Consider the following 24,179-nt stretch of genomic DNA (forward strand, 5'->3'; position numbering starts at 1 on the left):
CCATTAACTTTTTCAACCCACTTTATATTACATCTTTTAAAACTCATGCCGAGTCAAATGGTGCCAAATTATTAGGGACCGGAGAGAGTATTCTTTAAACCCTAGGGACTAACTTACCTTGCCACATCGATGTTGGAAGACTGCCTTTCGTATGCTTACTACAAAAGAGTTGGATTACTATAATAGAAGCAATTTTTTAGAATAAGTTGGGTGTGCATGATGATTTTGATACCTGATGAATCGAAGATTACATAAGATTCTAAATATAATACTACAATGTAAGTGAAATCACATGGCATGGCATTTTTTTATTTTAGCAAATGATCAATACTGATTTCTTTTTTTACATTAGAATGACACAAAATTTGAATCTATTAGTGAGAGGGAGATCAATTTATGAATCAATTTGTGGTATTGATAGGTTATTAATTAAAATGGGGAGGGGAACCGTGAAAGGGTGGGAAATGAGGGCATGTGCAGTAATATTAGGCATTAGATAATATTATGGGTGGCGGTTGGATATGAATCAGGAGAAACGCCACCACCACAACCACGTTCCACCACCTCACATGCTTGCCCCCACTTCACAGTTGTATCCTTGCTTTCTTGTCCTCTCATTCCTCCTTTTCATTTTCCATTTACTTCTCACAATACCAAAATACTGGATGTAGCTTTTGTTTAATTAAGATGTACAAACTCTCTTCGTTCTGCGGCAGTGGAGACGGTTATTTTCAATACGCGATTTAAGAAATATTGTATTAATTGAATTAAGTAGGAAATGAAAAAGGTACAGTAATAAAGAGTAAAGTAAAAGGAAAAATATGTGTTGATTTTTGCTAGAAAACGCTCCAAAATGTCAACACAGCCTTATTAAAAATAAGAGTATTTGTTTTTTTTTAGAAAGCAACTGAAATATAAAAATATCTATTAATATTATAGATTTATAAAAATATTTTGAATTATTTTTTGGTGTCGAAATATTGACTTGGCTTTTGAGATGCCACAGTGGATATATGACTGAATCACAATTTCATTCCTAAGAAATGAGATGTCATCTGTTACTTAGATCTCTAGAATTAAAAAATATTATCTGAAGGTGTCTGTTAATGTATCATAAATCTACGTATTCTTTTCATCTTTCTTTCCTTGAATCCACGTTTCCTTTTATTCTCTAATTATTTTTAGTTGGAGATCGTACTAAAATTTATTTTTAATCATATAGAAATAAATTTGATCTATTCTATAATTGATTATTTTATTATTATGAAAATTATTTAAGTATTACACCACTTAAAATTTGAATGATATTCTTTCAAACTAATTCAATAGTAATTAAGTTATTTTTCAAAAACAATATGAGCTATATTTCAATTGATTCGAAATTTATATTATTATATATTCAATCAGTATGTAAATATAAGTAAAAATAATTACTTTTACTTAAAATTTCTATTTATCAAAAAATTAAATTTTATTTAAATAGTAGTAATAGTTATGCTGAAATATTGTAATCTGTTTGTACAAATGCTATCTCTGTCCCTAACTATTTTCATTTTGGTCCGTTCCTTAAAAATATAAATTTTCTAAATTTTCTATTTTTAGGAAGTGTACACCATAATCCCCTACTTTTTTTCTTCTTCTTTCTTACTTTATTCATTTTTCTATTCATCTCTCTTATTACCAATTCATTTCTCTTACTTTATCAAATTGAGCATTTAAAACTTCATTCGTTCCAACATAGTTGAGTCATTTTTTCAATTTGGAACGGTCCACTGTAGTTGAGTTATTTTCATATATGGTAATAATCAACTGTTAGAGTTTAGTATTGTAAAGCATCTTTCGAATGCTTGTATGTGTAAAAACTTTTCATCTATTTTTACCATTTATCGAGAAAGAATATTTTATTACAATGTGTTTTGCTTATGCATTTACATGATGCTAAATTTACATTTAAATACATGAGAAACAAGCGAGTCTAAGTGTTTGGCATAGTAGACTACCCAGTCAGTTGTTGTAAAAGAGAAATGAAAATCACAACCTAGATAAACTTTAGTTATCTATCGTGAAAGATTGCGACTTCAGTCCGAAAATTCCCTTACCTAAAGAAATGAATGATGTCGGTCTAGTGCAACACTCAATGAATTTAAGAGTGAGATTTAAATGTATAAGAAACAAACAAGTCTAATTATTCTACTTAGTAGATTGATTGTGAGTGTCGTTGACACAAAGTAAATCAGTCGATTCTATGCAATTCATTGCAAAAGAGAAATAGTACTATTTCACAACCTAAATATGTTTTGGCTACATATTACGATAGGTTGCAGTGTCAGTCCGCATGTTTTTTTACCTTTAAGAAATAAACGACATTGGTGTGGTATAACACTAAACAAATCTAATAGTCAGATAAGTCTTTGATTTATCTCAATTATTGTTATTTCTTAATCATTATTGATAATAGCATTGAACATACGATATTGGTTATGCACTATTTTGATTTATCAAAGGTGCAATTTTTCGTAATAAGAATCTCGATGTCTTGGATAGTGGTGATCAATGTCTAGCGGTGCTAATATTGTTGTTGCAATGAATCATGTGTTGGGAGAGTCTAACTAAAACTACTTTAAGCACGGAAATTATCAACAAGTGTACGGGGTTTTGTAGTGAGCGGCAAATTAATTATTGAATTCACGGAGACTGAGTAGCCTACTCAAGTACCACGTTTGGTTGTCAAATACTCCTATATAGACTAATGAGAGGGTATTTTTGAATTTTTATCTAAGATCTACTCCCTCCGTTCCATAGTGGTGGAAGCGTTTCTTTTTGGCACACGATTTAAGAAAAGTTGTGTTAGGTGAGTTAACGAAAAGAAGAATTAAGTAGAACATGAAAAAGGTAGAGAGATGTGAAGAGAGAATAAAGTAAGAGAGAGTAAAGTAAGTGAAAAAAATGTGTTGACTTTTACTAAAAAGAAAAATGATTTCCTACTATGAAACGTACCAAAATGATAAAATTGACTCTACTACGGAACGGAGGGAAGTACTTGAAAAGAAGCAAAGCAAGTAAAAAAAAAGCAAGCAAAAGAACAAGTGATTTGATAACAAGTTGGAGAAGGTAGAATTTAGGATTTAATTACAACGGGAGGACGTGATATTACTCAATGGACGTGTTTACCTATATGCACCTAAATCTCTAATATCATAGTCTCTTCCCAACACTTTGAAGTTAACTCCCCAACTCCTATGACTCAAGCCATTTCACATGCAAATGCTTATCTCAAATGTAAATTGACACGGAGTTGTTGGTTAATTTAGGCAATGAAATCCAAATGATAACTAAGTATTTGAACTGTAAAAGCACAATAACCACTAAAATCATGAAAAGAGATAGATAAACACAAATCCACAAGATCAATCCATACATCCCATTGCAATCTTCACCCAAACTCCAAATCTATCTAGCTACTCATGATCAAGTCAAACACGGAGGAATTCCATGATAAATGAGCCAAACATGAACAACTAAAAGGAAATACTCCCCAATGGGTGAATTGAATGGTGAAGAGTGTTCTCCTTCAATCACTTGAGTGGATAGAGCTCCTTAGCACATCAATCCTCCATTCCAAAGTGTGAATTTTAGCTCTAGAGTGTGTGAAGTTATTCTTCTCGATTCGAAGGCATTCTATTTATACTTGGAGTGTAAAAATGAGCCAAATGTGGATATCCGGTCAAGAGATGTGTAATGTGAGGATCGTCTGACCCCGGGCGTTCTCACTAACTCGCGATCCCCTCAAAGTGCCTGGACGGACGTTTCTTCATGCGGAAAATGCCCAACACGGGCAAACTCTATAGACTCCATTACCATTTATGCCAAAACGCCCGACCAGGTGTTTTCCCTTTTTGGCGATGCCCGGTTAGGGCAAACTTCTGTCTCGGCTCCTCGAACTCCGTTTTAAGCCTATTTTCACATATTTTAACTCCAAAACTTCAACAAACTCATCAATCCACTTAAATAGTGGAGTAAATGGATTAAAATTTATACTCCCTTCGTCCCACCAAGATGACCCACTCTTATTTTTCGTCTGTCCCAACCAAGATGTCCCAACCAAGCTATGTGGCCATAGTGTGGCTGGCCATAAATGGCATTTCAGTAAATATAGATACTTTTGGATATTAATAATTTAATTGACTCATTTAATGCTTAATCAGTTGACAATATTACCCTTAGTTTTTAATTATAGTTTCTTTCATTTATTCCATTCCTTTTTAGAGTAATTTGTTACTTAACTTTTTTACCACTTCATTTTTATTTTTATTACTCCATATTATACAAATAATAGTTTTTTTTAGTTTTAGTTATTACAATACTCCATAACATATAATTAATAAGGTAATGATGAAGTTATACAACTACTATTGTAATATATTTTTTTTTTTACTTTTTAAATCTTCACGTATCAAGATTTAATTTATCAATTTTCTCTATAATAGGATACGTTATACTGGTATATTTTAAATTAGTTTAAACTAAGTAAGTGCAGCTAAACATAAATAATCACTAATAATAGAATTGAAATATCATGAGCATATTTTATTATGATTTCAAAACTAATATACATATTGAATCATCTGAATAATTTTTAGTACCTCACTTTAAATTAATAAAATATGTATTTGATTACAAATAAGTGCATATTTTATTATGATTTCAAAACTAATATACATATTGAATCATCTGAATAATTTTTAGTACCTCACTTTAAATTAATAAAATATGTATTTGATTACAAATAAGTGCATGTTTGATTGCTAAACGATTTTATAATAATTAAATAATTAGTATAGTTAAAATTTATCAAAATAATTAAATTACGTAATTAAAGTGTGTGGTTCAATGTTTTCTAAATATAGGCATTGGGAAATAATTAGGAAAAAGTATTTTTTTTTCATCATGCCTTAGAGTTGGATCTATTAATGATGTGTAAGGTTATTATTTGTTGAAAACTTTTCATAAATGAATGTGTTCTATTTTTTGTAGACGACCAAAAATGGTAATTGTGCTCTATTTTTTGTGGACGAATGGAGTATTATTGATTGGATACAAACAGTGGCGGATATAGGATTTAAGGTTTGAGGGTACGAATTATACAACAAATAATTATGATATAAATAAAATTATATGAAATATAAATATAATTGTAAATAGTAAATACCAAGAAAAATTTATTTGAGGTACTAGTTTATTAAAAATAATATTATATAAAATAATAAAAATAACAGAATATAATATAAAAAATAAAAAGCAATTAAAAAAAGTAAGAATATTTTTATTTGAAGTATGAGTTTTACTACAAATAATATAACATAAATGATAAAATATAGTAATAGGGTATAATATAAAAAATCAAAGCAATTAAAATAAATAGTACTCCCTCCGTTCCAAGATAAGCGACTCGTATTCCTTTTTGGGGTGTCCCAACATACAGGACTCCTTTCTATTTATAGTAAAAATTAGGGATTTTAAACATGATTTAGATTAAGTTTAATTAATGCCCTTATTACAATTAGCATTAAAATAATGTATTCCAAAATTTTCTGTACCCAACACTCCAAATCCAAAATCACTTTCTTTTTACGCCTCTCTCTCTTTCCACTCAATCTCTCTTTTCTCTGTAGCCGTCTCTTCGGAAAAAAAACCCTAGATCTAGCATTTCTCTTTCAAATTCTCACTCAATCAATGGCTTCCGACGAATCTGCTGGTAGTGACGAACCTAACCCATCCGACGACGGGTGGGTTAACCCTCGACGCCCCCTCACTCGCCCTATCTTGTCATATGTCCCTGGATGCTATAAATCCACTGCCGGTGGCGGTGACGGTGGCGGTGGTGGTAAAGAATCTCTCACGGTGGTACAAGGAAAAAGAAAAGCAAGAATTTTCCCCCCTCCCCCTCCCGCCTCTATTGTGAATCAAAAATTTCAAATTTCCATTTACCTTTTTTCTGATTATTTTAATGGCAGATTTTTAGTGAATTTGCAAAGCTATGTTTTTGTATGGCCAACGTTTGATGTGAATCAACCATTTCAGTTTTTAATTTACTTTTGGTTTGAATATTTTAATGTATAAACAATTTCAATTTTTAATTTAATGTATAAACAATTTTAATTTTTAATTTACATTTGGTTTGATTATTTTAATGTACAAACAATATCAATTTTTAATTTACATTTAGTTCGATTATTTTAACATCAGTACAGCTAATAAGAAATATGCACAACTTAAAATAAGTAGAGCTAAATAAATAATGTTAAAAACAATCAATTATTCTATCCATTTTAAATTCAAAAATAAAAAAACTTCACATCACTTAATCTACTTTATTAGCAACCTCTTTTACACCACTAAACAACACTACCTAAATTCCTGTGCCCAAAAGAAGTAGGTCGCTTATGTTGGGACGGAGGGAGTAGCATAATACGAGAAAAAAAACTTATAATATAATCTAATATCTAGGAAAGAAAATGGCAGTACAAATAAATACTACTCTACATGACTAAAAGAAACAAAAAAAGTAAATAAAATATGAGTGCAGAAATAAAAAAAATATATAAGCGCAAGTGATCAGTATCAGTATAAGTCAAAATGTGAATTGGGGAGTACTACATATTACATACTATATTTAATATGAGGGTACATTAGTCTTTAAAAAATTGCTACTCTCTAGATCCATAAATTTCATCAATTTAGCATTAAATACACAAAATTTTAATAATTTTTTAATATTATGGCCAGCCATAATGTGGCCATTTAGCATCACTCTATTTAAAATACTCAATTATCTTTTCCCTTAATTTTTTACTTTATTCATCTCTCCTACTTTTAAACACCCAACAATCTTTTCTCTCTCTTACTTTTTGGATCTCTCCTACTTTTAAAAATCAACAACCTTTTATCCCTTATACTTTATTTATCTCTCCTACTTTTAAACACTTTAAAATCAGCATGCATAAAATCTCATGTCGTCCCAAGAACGGGTCATCTTCCTTGGAACGGAGGGAGTACAATAAAACCTATCTTAAACAACCACTAAACATACAAACCACGAGTTCATCAGAGTCCGGTTTGATAAGATCCCAAGAGGTGTTCAGAATAAAGTTTTACTATTATTTAGAAACTCGGCCGATTAGATTTATTCCACGAATAATAAATACTCTTTCCGTCCACGAAAAGTAGTCTCATTTGTGAACAACACGAGTTTTAATGAGAAATTGGTAAAGTAAGAGGAGGGGGAAAAAGTAGATGAAGTAGGAGATAGAAAGAGAAAATGTAAGAGAGAGGATGATAGGTGAGAAAAAATTTCATTTTTGAAATGAGACTATTTTTCGTGGATACCCTAAAATGACAAAGTGAGACTATTTTTTGTGGACGGATGAAGTACAATTTTTGAACTAGACCACTCTTAATACAAATATTAATTAATTAAAGTCAATAGCGGACTTAAATTAATCAATCGATATTTCTATTGTAGACACGAGAAATAATAAATTAAAGAGGAAAGCCTAAAATACTCATAATTTCGGATTGAACTAGCAGTTAACATTATTCTATTGTATTGGTTGATTATAATATTCTGTTTGGACTTGAATTAAATTGGGTTCAATTTAATTAGTAATAGACCATTAGACAAAGACATAAGTCTCACATAAAATTCCACGCCTCTCTTTTGAGCTTGGACGATTTTTCCCCCTACTTTGTGTAAGAATTTTGTTTCTTCCTTATTTAAGATTTAGACTATTTTAATAAGCTTAGCTCACACTAAGATCGAAATTAAAGTTTGAGGAACAGTCAGAAGATCCATGAATAAGTTCTGAAGATCATTATATGGAGAAGGCGCTAGCAATCTTTGATTATTTGGAGACTCAATTCCGTAATTCTAAACCGTAGAATTCGTGATTTTGGATTTATAATCTTTATACGTGAATTATTTGTGTTCTAGCATGCAATTATCTGTTTAACATATGAATTGATTGATTTCATAATCGTTCAAATAAATCATATTCTGATTTATTTGTTTATGCAAGTCCTTCGCTGGGTATGGTTCACCATAACTCCAACATTCGAATCGGTTGGATCCCACCCAAATGCTGCCACATAGGTCATGAACGCTGCTTGAGCACTTGGACCTATTTTCAAAAAAATAGTAGAAAGATAAAAAAAGATAGTGAAGTGCGAGAAAAAGAGTGTAATATGTGGGTATTTAGAGAGGATATTTAAATTAATTTAAAAAATAATTCTCCATCCCATAAATATAGAGATTCAGGGACAACACAAGTTTTAATGTGAAATTGATGCAGTAGAAAAGATCAAAGAAAATTGAAGTATTATTAGTGGGGACAACACGAGTTTATAAGAGAGAAAAACGTTGTACCAAAAATAGAAGTTGACTACATCCTCAGCCTGCCATTAATTTTGACAATGGTAGAATGTGAGTCCTATTTTATCATATTGATTTTATAATATGAGTGAAATGAGTTAGTGGATGTAAGGTCTATTGTCAAAAGTGGTAAAATATAAATGTGACAAGTATTGATGGACGAATCGAAAAGGAAATTAGTGCAAGTAATGAAGGATAAAAGAAGTAAAAAAATTGTAATCTCGTTCATAAGTTAAGTTAAGTATTTGATTACCAAGCTAACTACTTCCTTTTTAGTTTGTCTCAATCAAAATGGTGCAATTCTAATTTTTGTAACTTTCTCTTCAATTAATACACTCATCTATTTTTTTTCTCTTTGCTAAATATTCAATTCTCTTTCTCTCTTCATTTAATAGTTACATCCACTTTTTCTCTCTTCGATTAACTATATTGACCAACAACTCCTAAAATCTCGTTACGACTAAGAAATTGTCATCTTAATCGGAACTGAGAAAGTAGTAATCAAGTGGTTAATTAACATTTTAAAATGAACACTTTGAGTTAATAACTAAAACAAGAAAGACAAATTATACACAATAATTGGTTATCAAAACCTTGCATATAGAAAAATAACTATGGTAAAAAAAGAGTGTCTAATAGAAACAGTTAAGCTAAATTACTTAAAAAGGGAGAAATTTGAAAATGTTTTAATCATAAGGAAACAATAAATCAAAGCATCATTTATTTTCCTTTATTGCTTGAATTTTAATATATTGGGAGATGGTAAGAGCAATTATTAGCTCAAAGTGCAGCAGCTGACAACTTAGCATTTGTGTGCTCACACACACACACACTCTCTCTCTCAATCATCGTCACCTTCATAAATCCTTACCCCTATATTCTGTCAACACTCTCTCTCCATCTCTCTCCGTCTCTCTGTTTACAGTTAATAGCATGATTATGGCATTCATCCTATGTTACCTTTTTCTCTTCTGAGACAAGTGCTTCAAATACACATGAATCAGAAAATTCCATTTTACAATCTCCAAATTCAAATATCAAGGTCAGGTGACATTGATTATTTGAATTTCGATAGAGAAATAGATTGGTTGTTTTATTGATCGAAAACCAATTAATTTGATTGATTGATGTTTGTTTATAGGTAGAGAATTGTGGATATGCTGCAGGAGGAGGAGCAGGTGGTGGTGAGTGATGAGAAATTGGGAGATCTGGGAATTGCGGAAGCCGCCTCGCCGATTAGCAGCCGGCCGCCGGCTGCTAATTTTGAAGGCGGCTCCTCCAGCAACCGGTGGCCGCGGCAGGAGACTTTGGCTCTTCTGCAGATTAGGTCTCAAATGGATGCTGCATTTCGTGATGCAACTCTTAAGGCTCCTCTTTGGGAACAAGTTTCCAGGTATGTGAATTTATATGATTATATCAATCTTCATTCAAATTGTTAGAATTCATTTCTTTGTTTTTACAAAGGGAGGGATTTGATGAAATTTGTAGTTGAGGAATTTGGTGTTGTTTAGCGAGGCCAAAAATGGGTTCTTTTTTGAAATACATGATTCTCCATGTGATGATGCTTCTACCTCCTGTCTCTCTCTCTCTCACTCGCACATGGGCTTGTGTCAATGCGTTGGCATCACGATTCACAAGATGGCTTATCATTTTAAAATTTCATCTTTTGTGAATTCCATAGTGACCCCAGTCCCGTTTGCATGAAATTCTAGCCAATCATAATCATTTTCATTTACACCACACTTTCTTAAATTCTTCTCTTTGCCTAGTAATATTTGTTCACGTATAAGAGTCTCATTTCTTAAGAAATATTCCGCCGGTCTCACTAAAAATAAAAATATTTTTAAAAATAAAAATACATTCTTTCCATTTTTTCATCTATATTATTTTACTCTATCTTCATTAACTCACAAAACAACACTACATAAAATCTCGTGCCGAAAATCAAATGTTACATATTTAATGAGACGGAAATAACGTTAAAAAAGCGGATGGAAGAAAGTTAATGAAATGGGGGACCTCTTTACTATTTATAGTAATTACGAACTGAAACCCCTATGTACAACAAACCGAAATAGAAAAATCGAAACTCCTTTTCGCGACGGAGTGCTGCGGTATTTGCACATGGCCTCATATTCATTCCAATTGCTCCAATTTCAGAAATCACAAATCCCGAGACCTTTGATTACCGTTCTTTATAAAAAGAATTCACAGATCCCTTTTGCTTTGCTGCGCTACTTTATTAATCAATCGACAGATCAGATCCAATTCTCTCTCTCTTTTTTTTTCAAAAAATAAAATGAAATGAAAAATCACTTGGTTCATTTCCATACTAATCAATAGAATGTTATGATTGGCAGGAAATTAGGCGAGGTGGGATACAAAAGAAGCGCCAAAAAGTGCAAGGAGAAATTCGAAAACGTCCACAAATATTATAAACGGACTAAAGAAGGCCGCGGCGGTCGCCAAGACGGAAAGACCTACAAATTCTTCTCCCAGCTCGAAGCGCTCGATCAAACCACCTCGAATCCAACGACTGCGGCCGCGGCCACGGCCGTCTCTCTACCCCCTCCGCCTCCGGCCTTATTCGGCATCACCTTCTCGTCCGACAGCTCATCCGAAGACGAAGAGATGGAGACGGGGAAGAGGAAGAGGAGCGGGGATAGCGACGAGAAAATGATGGATTTCTTCGAGGGCATGTTGAGGCAAGTGATGCAGAAGCAGGAAGCGATGCAGCAGCGGTTTCTAGAAGCGATAGAGAAGAGGGAGCAAGACAGAATGATCAGAGACGAGGCGTGGAAGAGGCAGGACATGGCGAGGGTGGCACGGGAGCACGAGATAGCCGCTCAAGAACGCGCCATCTCAGCCTCCCGAGACGCTGCCATTGTTGACTTCCTTGAGAAGATCACAGGACAAACTATACAGCTGCCAGCTGCACCAGTGCCACCGCCGCCACCTCAGCCAGCTACGGCCGAGATGCCAGTGCAGGATTTGGCCACCTCGGAGACCAGCTCCAGGTGGCCAAAACCTGAAGTGCTGGCACTGATAAAGCTAAGGAGTAGCATGGAGCCAAGATTTCAAGAGGCGGGGCCCAAGGGCCCGCTCTGGGAAGATATATCTGCGGGAATGCAAAGCACAGGATACAACAGAAGTGCAAAGAGATGCAAGGAGAAGTGGGAGAATATCAATAAGTACTTCAAGAAAGTGAAAGAGAGCAACAAGAAACGCCCCCAAGACGCCAAAACCTGTCCTTACTTCGATGAATTGGATGCATTGTACCGGAATAAGATACTTAACGCTGCTCCTTCTACTAGTTTGTCTCACCAACCCGACCTCCCTTCCAACCCTTTTTCCGAAAATCCTCAGCCAAACCTTGATGGAGAAAATCAGGTATAAAAGCACTATACTTCCACTTCCACACTTAGACATAACTAATGAATTACAATCATGTTTTCATTTTGGTGTTGTAAAATATAAAGAGTGCTGATGCTTAAAATTTGTATTGAAGCCAGAAGACATTATAGATAAGGGACATCGACAAGGAAACGGAGATACAACCGGAAACTACTGCTCTAATAGTGATGAAGATGAAGTTGAGGAGTACGACGACAAAATGGTTTACAAAATACAGTTCGTAGGCTCCTCCTCCAATGCTGGAGCTTCAGCAGCATCCTCGTTCGTCGCCATGGTTCAGTAATCCCGTCCATACAATATTTGAGGCTCAAACTGAGACCACAGATTCAATATTTTTCTTTCTTCACTATACTCTCATTTATCATTTTGCAGTTTTCTTTATTTCATTCAAATTAAGCCTTTCTCAGCCTCAACACATCTGGACAAAGGGTCTGTGTTGTGTTGAGGATGTATAGGATGCAATAATTTAGTGATTTATTCATTTGATTGGGTAATAAAGGAACGGTTGGTTTCAAGCCATGCGCAAGGATTCAGTCGGAGGAAGAACCTACCAAATTCATATCGAGGAGCGCTGTGTAGTATTGTTCTTTTTTCCCCATTATTTCCTTTTCCTTTGCATTGTCCAGACCAAAAATATTTCATTATATCTTACTTCAATTTCAATAAATATCAAGTGTTACTAATGCATCCCCTTCAATAGGGTGTGACTGTAGCTACACAAGAAATGAAAAGTTGTTTAAAATACAAATATTGATCTGGCCTATTTCTAGTAAGATCTTCTTGATTTCTTTCCAAGTTAGTAATTGCTTATTTCTTACTGTAATTTCAACATAGCCTTCTCAAATTAAGTAACGTGGTCACTAATGCTTTACTTGCTCAAAACTTCTGGTCAATATGTAAAGCTGATCTTTAGAGGATACAGATAATGAAAAAATGAGTTAATTCAGGCAAGAAGTTTTCATAGGAAAGGGTTTGCCAATCTCCTCACCTACAAGGAACTTAGGACTCATGAATAATATATTCTCAACATATATATTTTACATAACTGACGTTGCAAGTTGGACATATAGAGAAGATTGCTCTTATTGGGTTTAATCTAGTTTTGGTTAGATTACTTAACATTTCAATTATAGTTTTTGTTTTTATTTTCTTATTTATGGATAGCTAGATTAAAAAAATTCTAGGGTTATGTAGTAATTAACCATGAAATATATGCTTAGGAATTAGGATATATTGAAGATCTCATATGATGAAATTTGAAAATTACATAAGTAATTCACGAAATTATCTAGATTAGAGTGCATTTAGACAGATTGTATACATGAATAAAGGATCATTAGCATACTCCTACAAAAACAATAGAGGGCTCCCCTCTCCCTTTTTGCAAATCTTCTTTTTGTAGATGAAGATTTGCTACTTCCGTCACTCCACCAGTTAATATGAACCTTAAATCTTCTAGCCAATTACCCTTACACAAGGTTTAAATATTGCGTGGGAAATATTCTCTCAAACCCTATATATAGGATATAGAAAATATTAGTACATGAAGAGCTATAGAGCAATTTTCGAAAATCCAAGTGTAGATTTCGAAAATTCAGCTTCTTGATGCAATTTTTTTCCTCTCGTCCCAACTAAGATGACACACCTTTGTTTTTAGTTTGTCCTAGTAAGATAACACATTATATTTTTGAAACTTTTCTCTCCAAGTAATATACTCAACCATTTTTTCTCTCGAGTTAAATATTCAACTCTCTACCCCCGTGATGAATTGAACCTTTGATCTATTGGTTAGATGGGAAGTGTCTTACCAACTGAGTTGAACTTCATTGTCAAGCTTCTTGATGCACGTCATGTGATTTGATTCTCCATCCACTATTTCTAGAGTACTAATGTGATTGACTAGAGATCCAATGATATTTAGATGGGCCTCATACTTTAGAGTTCAACCATATATATTAGAGCATCTCCAATGCTACATAGGTCAGCAATAGGCCAGCAATAGGCTAGTCATTCTCTCCCCTGCCACGTCAGCAGCACTAAAAAATCTACCTGCCACATCAGATTTAGGCCAGCCATAGGCCAGCCGAAAAAAAAAATAATTCAAAATATACTACATTTACAGAATTAAAATTACGATTAAATTACAGAATTAAATTTACGAGACATATACGGGAAAATTCATTAATTGCATTAAAAAAGGTACATAGATAAAAAAAAATTACATTTAAAAAGGTACATAATAAAGAAAAAAAACTATCGCCGTGCAGTCCTCCGTGCCCACAACTCTTCAATTATATCCTTTTGGAGTTGAATATGAGCATCCACTTGGCGCATGTCGGCAAATTCCTTGAGGCGGTCGGCTTCATCGAGAGGTACCCCACGCCGTACGTTAGGGGTGGTCGTTCCGTGGCTTGGACCGGCTTCATCGTCATTGGCCCAACTAGTCAGTTGTACGCCTTCGTCTTCGACGATCATGTTGTGCAGGATAATGCAGGCGTACATTATTTGGGATACGCATGTGACATCCCACAAACGCGTTGGACCCTTAATTGCCGCCCATCGAGACTGGAGCACACCAAATGCGCGCTCCACGTCCTTGCGCGCCGACTCCTATCGTTCCGCAAATTAGGGCTTCCTTTCATCACTTGCGTGCCTGATCGTCTTCACAAAGACAGGCCACCTAGGGTATATCCCATCCGCCAAGTAGTAGCCCATATCATGCCGGTTGCCGTTGGCCACAAACGAGACGGCTGGACCGATGCCCTGGCACTTCTCGTTGAAGAGGGGAGACGAGTTCAGGACGTTGAGGTCGTTGTTCGACCCGGCTACCCCAAAATACGCGTGCCAGATCCACAGGTAATCAGCTACGGCCTCGAGGATCATCGTGGGATTCTTTGACTTGTAGCCGGTGTGTAGGCCCCCTTCCAGGCAGTCGGGCAGTTCTTCCACTCCCAATGCATACAGTCTATGCTGCCTAACATCCCGGAGAACCCATGCTTCTCCCCGTGCATCTGCATCAAATTCTGACAATCTTCGGGAGTAGGGCTTCGAAGGTACTGCTCACCGAAAACGTTCATCACGCCCTCACAGAAATACTTCAGACATTCCAGGGTTGTCGACTCACCGATGTGGAGGTACTCATCCCACATGTCTGCCGCGCCTCCGTAGGCCAACTGCCTGATTGCCGCCGTGCACTTTTGAATAGGGGTGTGGCCGGGTCTGCCAACCGCATCGTGCCTGCGGAAACACAGATATCGACGCTCTAATGCCCCAACGATACGCATAAATAACTCCCTGCGCATTCTAAAACGCCGCCGGAACATGTGTGCGGGAAACCGCGGGTTCTCCGAAAAGTAGTTGTCGTATAGCCGCTGATGTGCAGCGGCGTGATCTCGATCAATCACTGCTCGGTGGTGGATAACCCGTGGAGGGCGAGGTATCGCCTGGTGTTCCACCCTACGCATGTATCGCTCCATCTCGCGGTTCATGTAGGCCTCCATAGCCTCGTTCATCATCCGTTCGTACTCCTCAGCATCCCCACCACTACCACCACTGCTACCACCCGCGTTACTCATCGCTCGATGATGCCCTTGTACAGAAAGTTAGAGAGAGAGAAAACTCGTTAAAACAAGCGGTGCAAATGAAAATGAAACTAAAATTGCGTTTATATAAGTTTATAAAAAAAAAAAAAAATCGGCGCTGGCCGATCGGGCATCGGCTAGCGCATCGGCCAGCCACACGCAATCGGCTAGCCTTGGCCGGTTTTTTCGCCGAAATTCGGCTAGCCTACTCCAATGGTTCGGCTAGCCGACCGGCTAGCCACGTCAATCGGCTAGCCGGTGGCTAGCCTACCATTGGAGATGCTCTTACTTCATCCGTCTCACCATAAGCGCGTGGGTACCTTGCACGTGTCAATTGGTGTCCGGTAGAGGAAGTTATGACCGTTTTACAAAGAATGCATAAGAGCTGCGCAATTCCGGCGACTCGACTCACTGAAAAGTGCAGTTTTTCCAGAACTGAGTTAGCGACCCGCCAGAACCTACACGGAAAAATTCGACTCAGTTTCATATTTCAACCTATGACCTCAAACGCGACTCCAAACACACTCATTCACGCCTAGAACACCCAAAATCCATCATAGAGCAAGAGGAAGGCATCCATAAGATGTTAATCAATGGTTTGAAGACTTCCTTAAGTTTAGGTCTTCTCCGTGACATTCCTTCTCTTGTTGATCATGTTTTTATTATTTTCTACTGAAGTATTTGCTAGAATATTTTCATAGAGTTTTTTGGTGAAGACTACAAGGCTTATGTTTTGATTTATGCAATGAAGCCGTTTTATCTAGCTCCTGTGGTTGTTTTGATTGTTCTTGTCCTTTTACTATGCCTGTTTAACTAGATTAATCAAGAGATAGCTAATTTTAAGTGGTTAAGGGAACGATTAGAATACAAAGGTTTATCTGACTCGAGAGAGGAGACCCTTTGTGAGGGCTAGGGTCTTAGGAGCTAAAGAAGTTAGAGTGTAATATTTTAGAGGGAGACTTTGATAGTTAGAATATAATCTACTGGGTAGGTACACTCCAGAGAAGGTAAATCCTAGGGTCACGACTTTCCTATAAACCCGTAGAGACGAAAAATAGGTAATAGTTAATCTAATTCAAAGACTTGTACGTTAGATCCAAAAGCTCTGCTTTTCTACATATTTTATCAACCCAAAAAGTCTTTTGTTGGTTTAGTTTTACTGCTTTAGTTAATTACTTTAGAATTAGAAAAACCCTTTTCTTTTGTCTAGATTGTGAATAATTATAATCAAGGTATTCAAGTGCTAATTAGTCTCCGTAGATACGATACTCTATAGCTTACCTTTACTGCGATAGCTCCGTACACTCGCGGAATATTTAGGCGAGTCAATTCCTAATATTCTAACTCATTGTTTATCTAAAACAAATAAAATCCAAGGAGATACAAATGTTCAATGATTTCAATTCCACAAAAATAAATCGACGAATTCCATACTAATTCCATTAAAATTAAATGGATTACACTCTCATTCTAATCAAATTCAACGGATCCCAAAATAATCACAAACAATGATAAAACCAAATTTCACTAACTCGAAACAATGCAATGAATTGCACTCAAATTCCAAAAACCTAAATCGACAAGTTCCAATTAAATTCGACGGAACTCTTCCTGCTCCACACGACATTGATAGTATCTTCTCTATTGATTTTTATTATTGTGTGATGTCTTCACAGAATTTGGTATTTGATGCTTGCACAAAAATGGAGACTGAAGCGTTTTCTCTCAATCGATGATGAAGATATTTATGGTGAACTTTCGATTGAATGCTCTAAAGAAATGCAATGAAGAAGAATAATAAATGAAGAATGAAGAAGATAAGGAAAAATCATCATTTATAATTTTCTCTAAATCTGAGCAATGAAACAATTAAAAAAATAATTAGATATTTTTAAAAGTTACTGGATTGATTAAAAATTGATGACATTTGTTTATTTTTATAGCAACTAGTATCACACCCATGAACGTCCACTTTATTTTATTTGCACTAATGCTAAATTGTTAATTTAATAATTTAAATAAGTTTTGAAATAAAATAAAATAAACACTTACGTTGATTAGAACACTATTGGATCTAAAATGCAATGAAATTGGTAATACATAAAAGCATAGTATAAATTTTATTTTGGAAATTATAACTAAATTATGTAAATTAAATTAATATAATAAACATAAGTCATATTTTGATTTTGTTTCATTTTTAAAAAGTAAGCCACGTGTATATAATAGTATGAATTTTCTATAAACAAAATCTTGAGTTCCTCCGTTCCATTCCAAGTAGAACATTTCTTATTCGTCAAGAAATTTTATGGAGTAAATTGGTAAAAATATAGTATGAGAGATAGAGAGAGAAAAAAAAGTAGAGAGCATGTCACTTAAAATAAGATGGTGAGAGTATATTTTTTAAATGATCCAAATTTAATACTCCCTCCATCCATGAAAAATATGGCATTTTTGTGAATGACACGGGTTTTAATGTAGAAATGGTAAAGCAAGAGAGAAGGAAAAAAAATAAGAGAAGTGAAAAAAGTAAGAGAGAAGTAGTGCTAGTGGAATGTAGAATCATATTATTAGTAAGAGAAAAGGGAAAAAAGTAAGAGGGAAGTAGTGTTAGTGGAATGTGGGGTCCATATCATTTGAGCATGCCCTATTTTTCGTGGACGGAGGGAATATTTGAAGTTGATTATCCACATCTCAATATATTTTTTATCGTCAATTGCTATGCTTATTCATTACAAATAACCCAGAGTTACAATGTCTAAGTCTACAACAATTCAACAACACATCCAGTAATGCAAAATCTTCTCCTCATCTTTTCTGCTCAACCTTCCTGTCACATCATCGTCTCCTTCCACTCCAACCCCTCTTCTTTATTGTCGACAACTACCTCTTCTAGGTTTCTGGTAGGTGAATAAGCGCAGCTGAGGTGGCTAATTAAATAAGTGGTGCATGGGTGCATGCACACATGGATTTTAGGGGATTAAATCACACACATATGGCGCATGGCAACGCATGGAATAACTTTAGTTAGTTATGAGAATTCTGTTAGATCGATCTGTTGCTCATATATAAGAGCTGTATTTCCTTTATTGTAATTTCAGATTTATGAATTAATGCAAAATCAGCTTTCCCCTTCTCTCTTATCTTCACCAAGTAACTTAGTTCGTATTGGTAGGATTCCGGTCGCCGTTCCTATCACCGGGGACCCCAATTCTATACCAAGTGGTATCAGTCTCACCGATCCTATGGTGGACACACGCTCCGATGATACGATTCGCCGTCTGGAGAAGATGATCACGGCGGCAGTGGCGGATCTGACCGCTCGAATGGCCGACGCCGATCATCGTCGGGAAAATCTCGACAAACTGCGAGATCAGACGGAAAGCACTCGCGATCTAATGCTGCGCGAGCTGAGGGAGGAAATTCTGGCACTTCAAGTCCAGCAAAATGAAATTATGTCTCGTTTTTTGTGGCCCCTGGTGGTGGAGTTGTTCCGCCGGCTGGAGGTGGCGTTGGATTTCAGGGGAGACAACAACAATACTTTGCGACACGCCAGTGTAAGGTGGGTTTTCCAATCTTCTCTGGTGAGGATCTACAAGGCTGGATCATGCGGTGTGATCACTTCTTCACCGTCGACCTCACTCCGGAGGATTCGAAGGTTCGATTGGCCATCATTAACCTTGAGGGTCGTGCCTTACAATGGTATAAGAATTGGTCAACGTACCAAGAGCTTCCAATGGCTACACCATGGCCGTTGTTTCTCCAAGCTTTGGAGAGCTGATTTGGCGATCATCTTCTAGGCGACCCGATGTCGGAGTTACTTTCCTTGAAGCAGACCGGATCATTCGCCGATTATCACGATCGGTTTGAATTGCTACTGGGTCGTGTTGCTATTTCTGAATCGTATGCCATCAGCCACTTCATCAATGGTCTCCGTGTTGGAACATATATACTAAAAAGCATTTTTCGAGTTTATTTTGAATTTGATAAATTGCTTGTATATTGTAAACACTCTTCATTTAACGAGAATAATAAATGTTTTCTTCATACTGTGTATTTTACTTTAATGGGTATTGACCGTATTTAATTATATATTAAATTATATAATTAAAGCGCCGGAAAGTAAAATCAGTCTAAGTCTTCTACATTGAAGGTTGGGTCGTGGAACAGGTCATCACAGTAGGTGGCCCAACCGGTACCTTGTAGAAGTAAAACTTTTTCACAACCTAGATAGACTTTGGTTACCTATCGTGAAAGGTTGCAGTGTCCATCCGAAAGTCGTCTTTACCTTGAGAATGACTAGTGACACTGGTGTGGTATAGCATTGAATGGATCTAAAGTATAGACACGTCTTTGTTGCTATCTACTGTAAGACGATGTCTTGGAGATTTAATATTTCCTAATCTTTGTAATAATATAGGACACACGTTATTTAATCATACGCTGCTTTGACTTATCAATAGGTGCGGGTTTTTCGTAACCCAATATTCCTGATATCTTGGGTAGTAGTAATTAATAACTAGTATGGTGTCAGTTTTATTGTTACATTGAATCGTGTGCCTGCGTGGTTTGAATATATCCCCAAGAGGTGTTCGAGAGAAGTTCTATTATTCGGAAACCCGGCCGGTTTGGATTTAATCCAAGAATAAATAGAAAAGGAAAAGTATATTTTGATATACATCTCGTACTAGACAAACTCTTGAAAATAAAAAGATATTAATTAATTTAAAGTCTATAGCAGACTACAAATTAATTAATGGATATAGAAAGTCTTAGACATGGGAAATAATATATTAAAGAGGTTAACCCGGATTGCTTGTAATCACGGATTGGATGGGCGGTCAGTATTTCTTCGATAGTGGCACAAGAAATATTCCATTGGCCTTATATTGAATTATGGGTTATAATTTAATTAGTAAAGAAGGTCCAATTGGGGAGGCCCAATCCAAGCCCCATAGATCCCTAACCTAGCCCATCATAAACTATATAAATAAGGATGTAAGGAGAGGAGACAAATACAGTACACAAAACCTAAACCTAGCCTCCAAGCTTGCAATTTTCGAGCTCCTCACTAATAGGAGATTTCGAAATTTGCATAGTGTGTGCAATTGATTTTTCTTGTCTTCTCCTTCAAGATCCTTATAATTTCTAAGAGATTCCTCCCACAAGGAATTTAGATCTATAGAGTTAAGGGTCATAGGTTAAAAGATCTTTGGTCTTGCACTCACAATCAAAGCTTCAAGATCTACACGTGGAGAAGTAGCGAGCCACTTCGATTCTTTGGAGAATCATTGTTGTAAGTATTCAACATCATAATTTAACTTAAATTATGTGATTAATTGCGCAATAATATGTCTCTACATGTTCTAGCATGAAATTGAATCGATCCACATAATCACCTAAATAGATTCTTTTTGTGGATTTATTTAATTTGCAATTTCCGCTGCGATTATCCCCAACACTCCGTCCCTATGTGCAGAAGGCGGTCCGAATGTTCATGCCGCAGACTCTGGTGCACGCTTATGCGTTAGCACGTCTGCAGGACCTCTCTGCTCCGGCGAAGAATGGATTCTCTGCACCTCCTCCTCGTCGATTCAACTCTTTGAGCCCCGCTGGTAATTCCCAGATCTCTCCCTCTTCGTCGTTGTTACCTACTCTCACAATGCCTAATTTTAAGAATAAGCGTGTCTTGACCCCTGAGGAGTTGGCTGATCGTTGGGCTAGGAACCTTTGCTTTGGGTGTGATGAGAAGTTTGATAGGAATCATCGTTGTGCTCGGAAACAATTGTATATTCTGGAGATTGATGATGGTGTTAGGGGCATTGAATCTGACTCGGAGCCTCAGGAGGATGAGGAGGTTGGAGAAGATGATAACCCTCTTATCTCTATCAATGCGATTTGTGGTTCGACTTCTCGGGGTTTTCAGACTATGAGGATCACCGGCAGGGTTGGTAAACGTGCTCTCCACATCCTTATTGATTCAGGGAGCACCCATACCTTCTTAGATTTGCAACTGGCTCAACGGCTTGGTCTCAAACTCACCCCGATTAAGCCGGTATTTGTGGACGTCGCTGATGGCAATCGCATTGAGTGCGCTTCCATGTGTAAGGATTTACGTTGGTCTTTACGTGACACCACACTCTCTACAGAGGTTCTGCTCCTCCCGTTATGTAATTGCGATATGGTGTTGGGAGTCCAATGGTTGGAGACTCTTGGTGTTATCCATTGGGATTTCAAGCAACTGACGATGGATTTCTTGTTGGATGGGAAGAAATTTTCCCTAAGGGGTGGTCGGCCTACACCTCATATTGCTGCTGCGTCGGAGCGTGAGATGAATAAGCTCCTCACACGTAGCGATGTAATTCAGTTGTGTTGTATTCAGCTCAATGTAGAGGGTCACTCTAACCTCTTGGCTTTGAACTGCTCTGATCAAGCAGAACAGGGGATACCTGCTCCTATTCAGAATTTTTTGGCTGAACAGAGCAGCGTCTTTGCAGAGCCCAACAGCCTTCCCCCCCTCCGTTCCCGCAACCATCAGATTACTCTGACTCATGGGGCTTCTCCGGTCAATTCTCGGCCATATCATCACACTGCCTTACAGAAGGATATCATTGAACGCCAAGTAAAGGAGCTCCTACAACAGGGCTTCGTACGCCCGAGCTCTAGTCCTTTCTCTTCACCGGTTGTCCTCGTTAAGAAAAAGGATGGGACGTGGCGTATGTGTGTGGACTATCGACGCTTTAACAAGCTCACGGTAAAGGATAAGTATCCGATTCCCTTGATCGAGGAGTTGTTGGGAGAATTACATGGAACGGCTATTTTTTCTAAAATCGACTTGCGTGTGGGGTACCACCAGATATGCAGCCGGAGGACATTCTAAAGACCGCTTTCAAGACACATGATGGTCATTATGAGTTCGCCGTGATGCATTTTGGTCTTACGAACGCCCCTGCGACGTTCCAAAGTCTTATGAATGATATTTTTCGCCCGTTTTTGCGACGTTTTGTGTTGGTCTTTTTTGACTACATTTTGGTGTATAGCAAGGACTCCTCGGCTCATCTCTCTCATTTGGAACAGGTTTTTAGTAAGCTTCGAGACCATTCGTTGTTTGCTAAGAGATCCAAATGCGAGTTTGCTAGAGATCAGATTGAGTACTTGGGCCATATTATCTCCAAGGATGGAGTGGCCATTGACCCTAAGAAGATTCGGGCAATGCAGGATTGGCCTTCTCCATCCGATGTCTCTAAGCTTCGGGCCTTCTTGGGTCTCACGGGATATTATAGGCGGTTTATAAGGAATTACGGCGTTATTTACAAGCCCCTAACTGATCTGCTTCGCAAGGATGCTTTTCTTTGGAATGATGAAGCCGAGCTCGCTTTTCAGGGGCTTAAAAGAGCGATGATAACCCCACCAGTTCTGGCTCTCCCGGATTTTTCTCTTCCGTTTGTCATAGAAACGGACGCGTCAAGCTATGGGATAGGAGCGGTCTTGATGCAGCAAGGCCACCCTCTTGCCTTTATCAGTAAGTCCTTATCCCCTCAACATAAGTTACTCTCAGTTTATGACAAAGAGCTGTTGGCGATTGTGTTCGCGGTCACACATTGGAGTCATTACGTGGGGAACAAGCCATTTGAGGTTCGTACAGACCACAAAACGTTAGCTCACTTGTTGAAACAAAAGCTCTCCACACCAGGGCAATTGAATTGGCTTTCTAAGCTGATGGCTTACGATTTTGTGATAACATACAAGAAAGGGACCGAGAATGTTGTGGCTGACGCTCTCTCGAGGGTCCATTCTTCAGATATATTCTGCATGGCCATCATCACGGTTTCCACCGATATTTATCCATTGATTGAAGCTACTTGGTCCTCTGATTCGAGCTTACGCTCTCTGATTTTGGAGCTCCAACAGAATCTTACGAAGGATTCCAAGTTTTCGTGGATAAGGGGTCAATTGCGTCGGAAGGACAGGCTGGTGGTTGGGGATGATGCAACCCTTCGCTTGAAGATTGTGAGCTTATTGCATGACTCGAGTTCAGGTGGCCATTCTAGCATCTTAGCCACCTACAAGAGGCTTTCTTCTCTGTTTTATTGGCCTAATATGGAGAAACTAATCCGTCAATATATCCGTGAGTGTGATGTTTGTCAACGTTTCAAATACGATCACAATGCCTCTCCCGGTCTATTGCAGCTTCTTCCTATGCCTGAAGACGCTTGGTCTCATGTGAGTTTGGATTTCATCGAGGGCCTTCCAGTTTCATCTGGAAAGTCCACAATCTTGGTGGTCGTTGATCGCCTCACTAAGTACGCCCACTTCATATCCTTAGCTCACCCTTGCACGGCTTTGACGGTTGCCCAAGCTTTTTTGGATACAGTTTTCAAGCTTCATGGGTTGCCAGCGGTCCTCATCAGTGATCGGGATAGAGTATTCTTGAGCGCTTTCTGGTCTGATTTTTTCAAGTTGCAGGGGGTCGAGCTTCATCTTTCCACAGCTTACCACCCGCAATCGGACGGGCAAACGGAGGTTGTTAATAGGTGTTTAGAGACCTATTTACGATGTATGTGTGGGGATCAACCAACAGAGTGGAGTAAGTGGTTGAGCTTGGCTGAGTTTTGGTACAACACATCGTTCCGTTCGGCTATTCAAACTACCCCATTCGAGGCTCTCTATGGCTACCCACCGCCGATGCATATTCCTTACTTTCGGGGAGACTCTTCAGTCCACGATGTGAACGAGAGCCTGCTGGCACAAGGGGC

General features: G+C 37.3%; 2 protein-coding genes and 1 pseudogene across 3 annotated transcripts; all 3 read left to right on the plus strand.

Moving 5' to 3' along the window:
* Positions 1–9,201: 9,201 nt before the first annotated feature.
* GTL1 (GT-2-like 1) lies at positions 9,202–12,525 on the plus strand. Of its 2 annotated transcripts, none has more exons than XM_048088111.2 (4): positions 9,202–9,470; positions 9,570–9,821; positions 10,789–11,818; positions 11,941–12,206. In XM_048088111.2, exons 2-4 carry the CDS (start codon positions 9,586–9,588, stop codon positions 11,950–11,952), a joined length of 1,278 nt encoding a protein of 425 aa, XP_047944068.2. In that variant the 5' UTR covers positions 9,202–9,470; positions 9,570–9,585; the 3' UTR covers positions 11,953–12,206. The 2 variants fall into 2 exon arrangements, with proteins under 2 accessions (XP_047944068.2, XP_047944067.2); XM_048088110.2 differs by having other exon boundaries at positions 9,203–9,470; positions 11,937–12,525.
* Positions 12,526–18,701: 6,176 nt separating this feature from the next.
* On the plus strand, positions 18,702–20,522 carry LOC148926620 (uncharacterized; annotated as a pseudogene).
* Positions 20,523–20,920: 398 nt separating this feature from the next.
* Positions 20,921–22,303, plus strand: LOC148926621 (uncharacterized). Its single transcript, XM_089059192.1, has one exon. The coding sequence runs from the start codon at positions 20,921–20,923 to the stop codon at positions 22,301–22,303; it is 1,383 nt and encodes a 460-aa protein (XP_088915318.1).
* Positions 22,304–24,179: the final 1,876 nt, after the last annotated feature.

Source organism: Salvia hispanica, chromosome 5 (assembly GCF_029641045.1).
Source record: "Salvia hispanica isolate PSC_SH4W2 chromosome 5, Shi_PSC_v1, whole genome shotgun sequence".
Taxonomy (NCBI): domain Eukaryota; kingdom Viridiplantae; phylum Streptophyta; class Magnoliopsida; order Lamiales; family Lamiaceae; genus Salvia; species Salvia hispanica.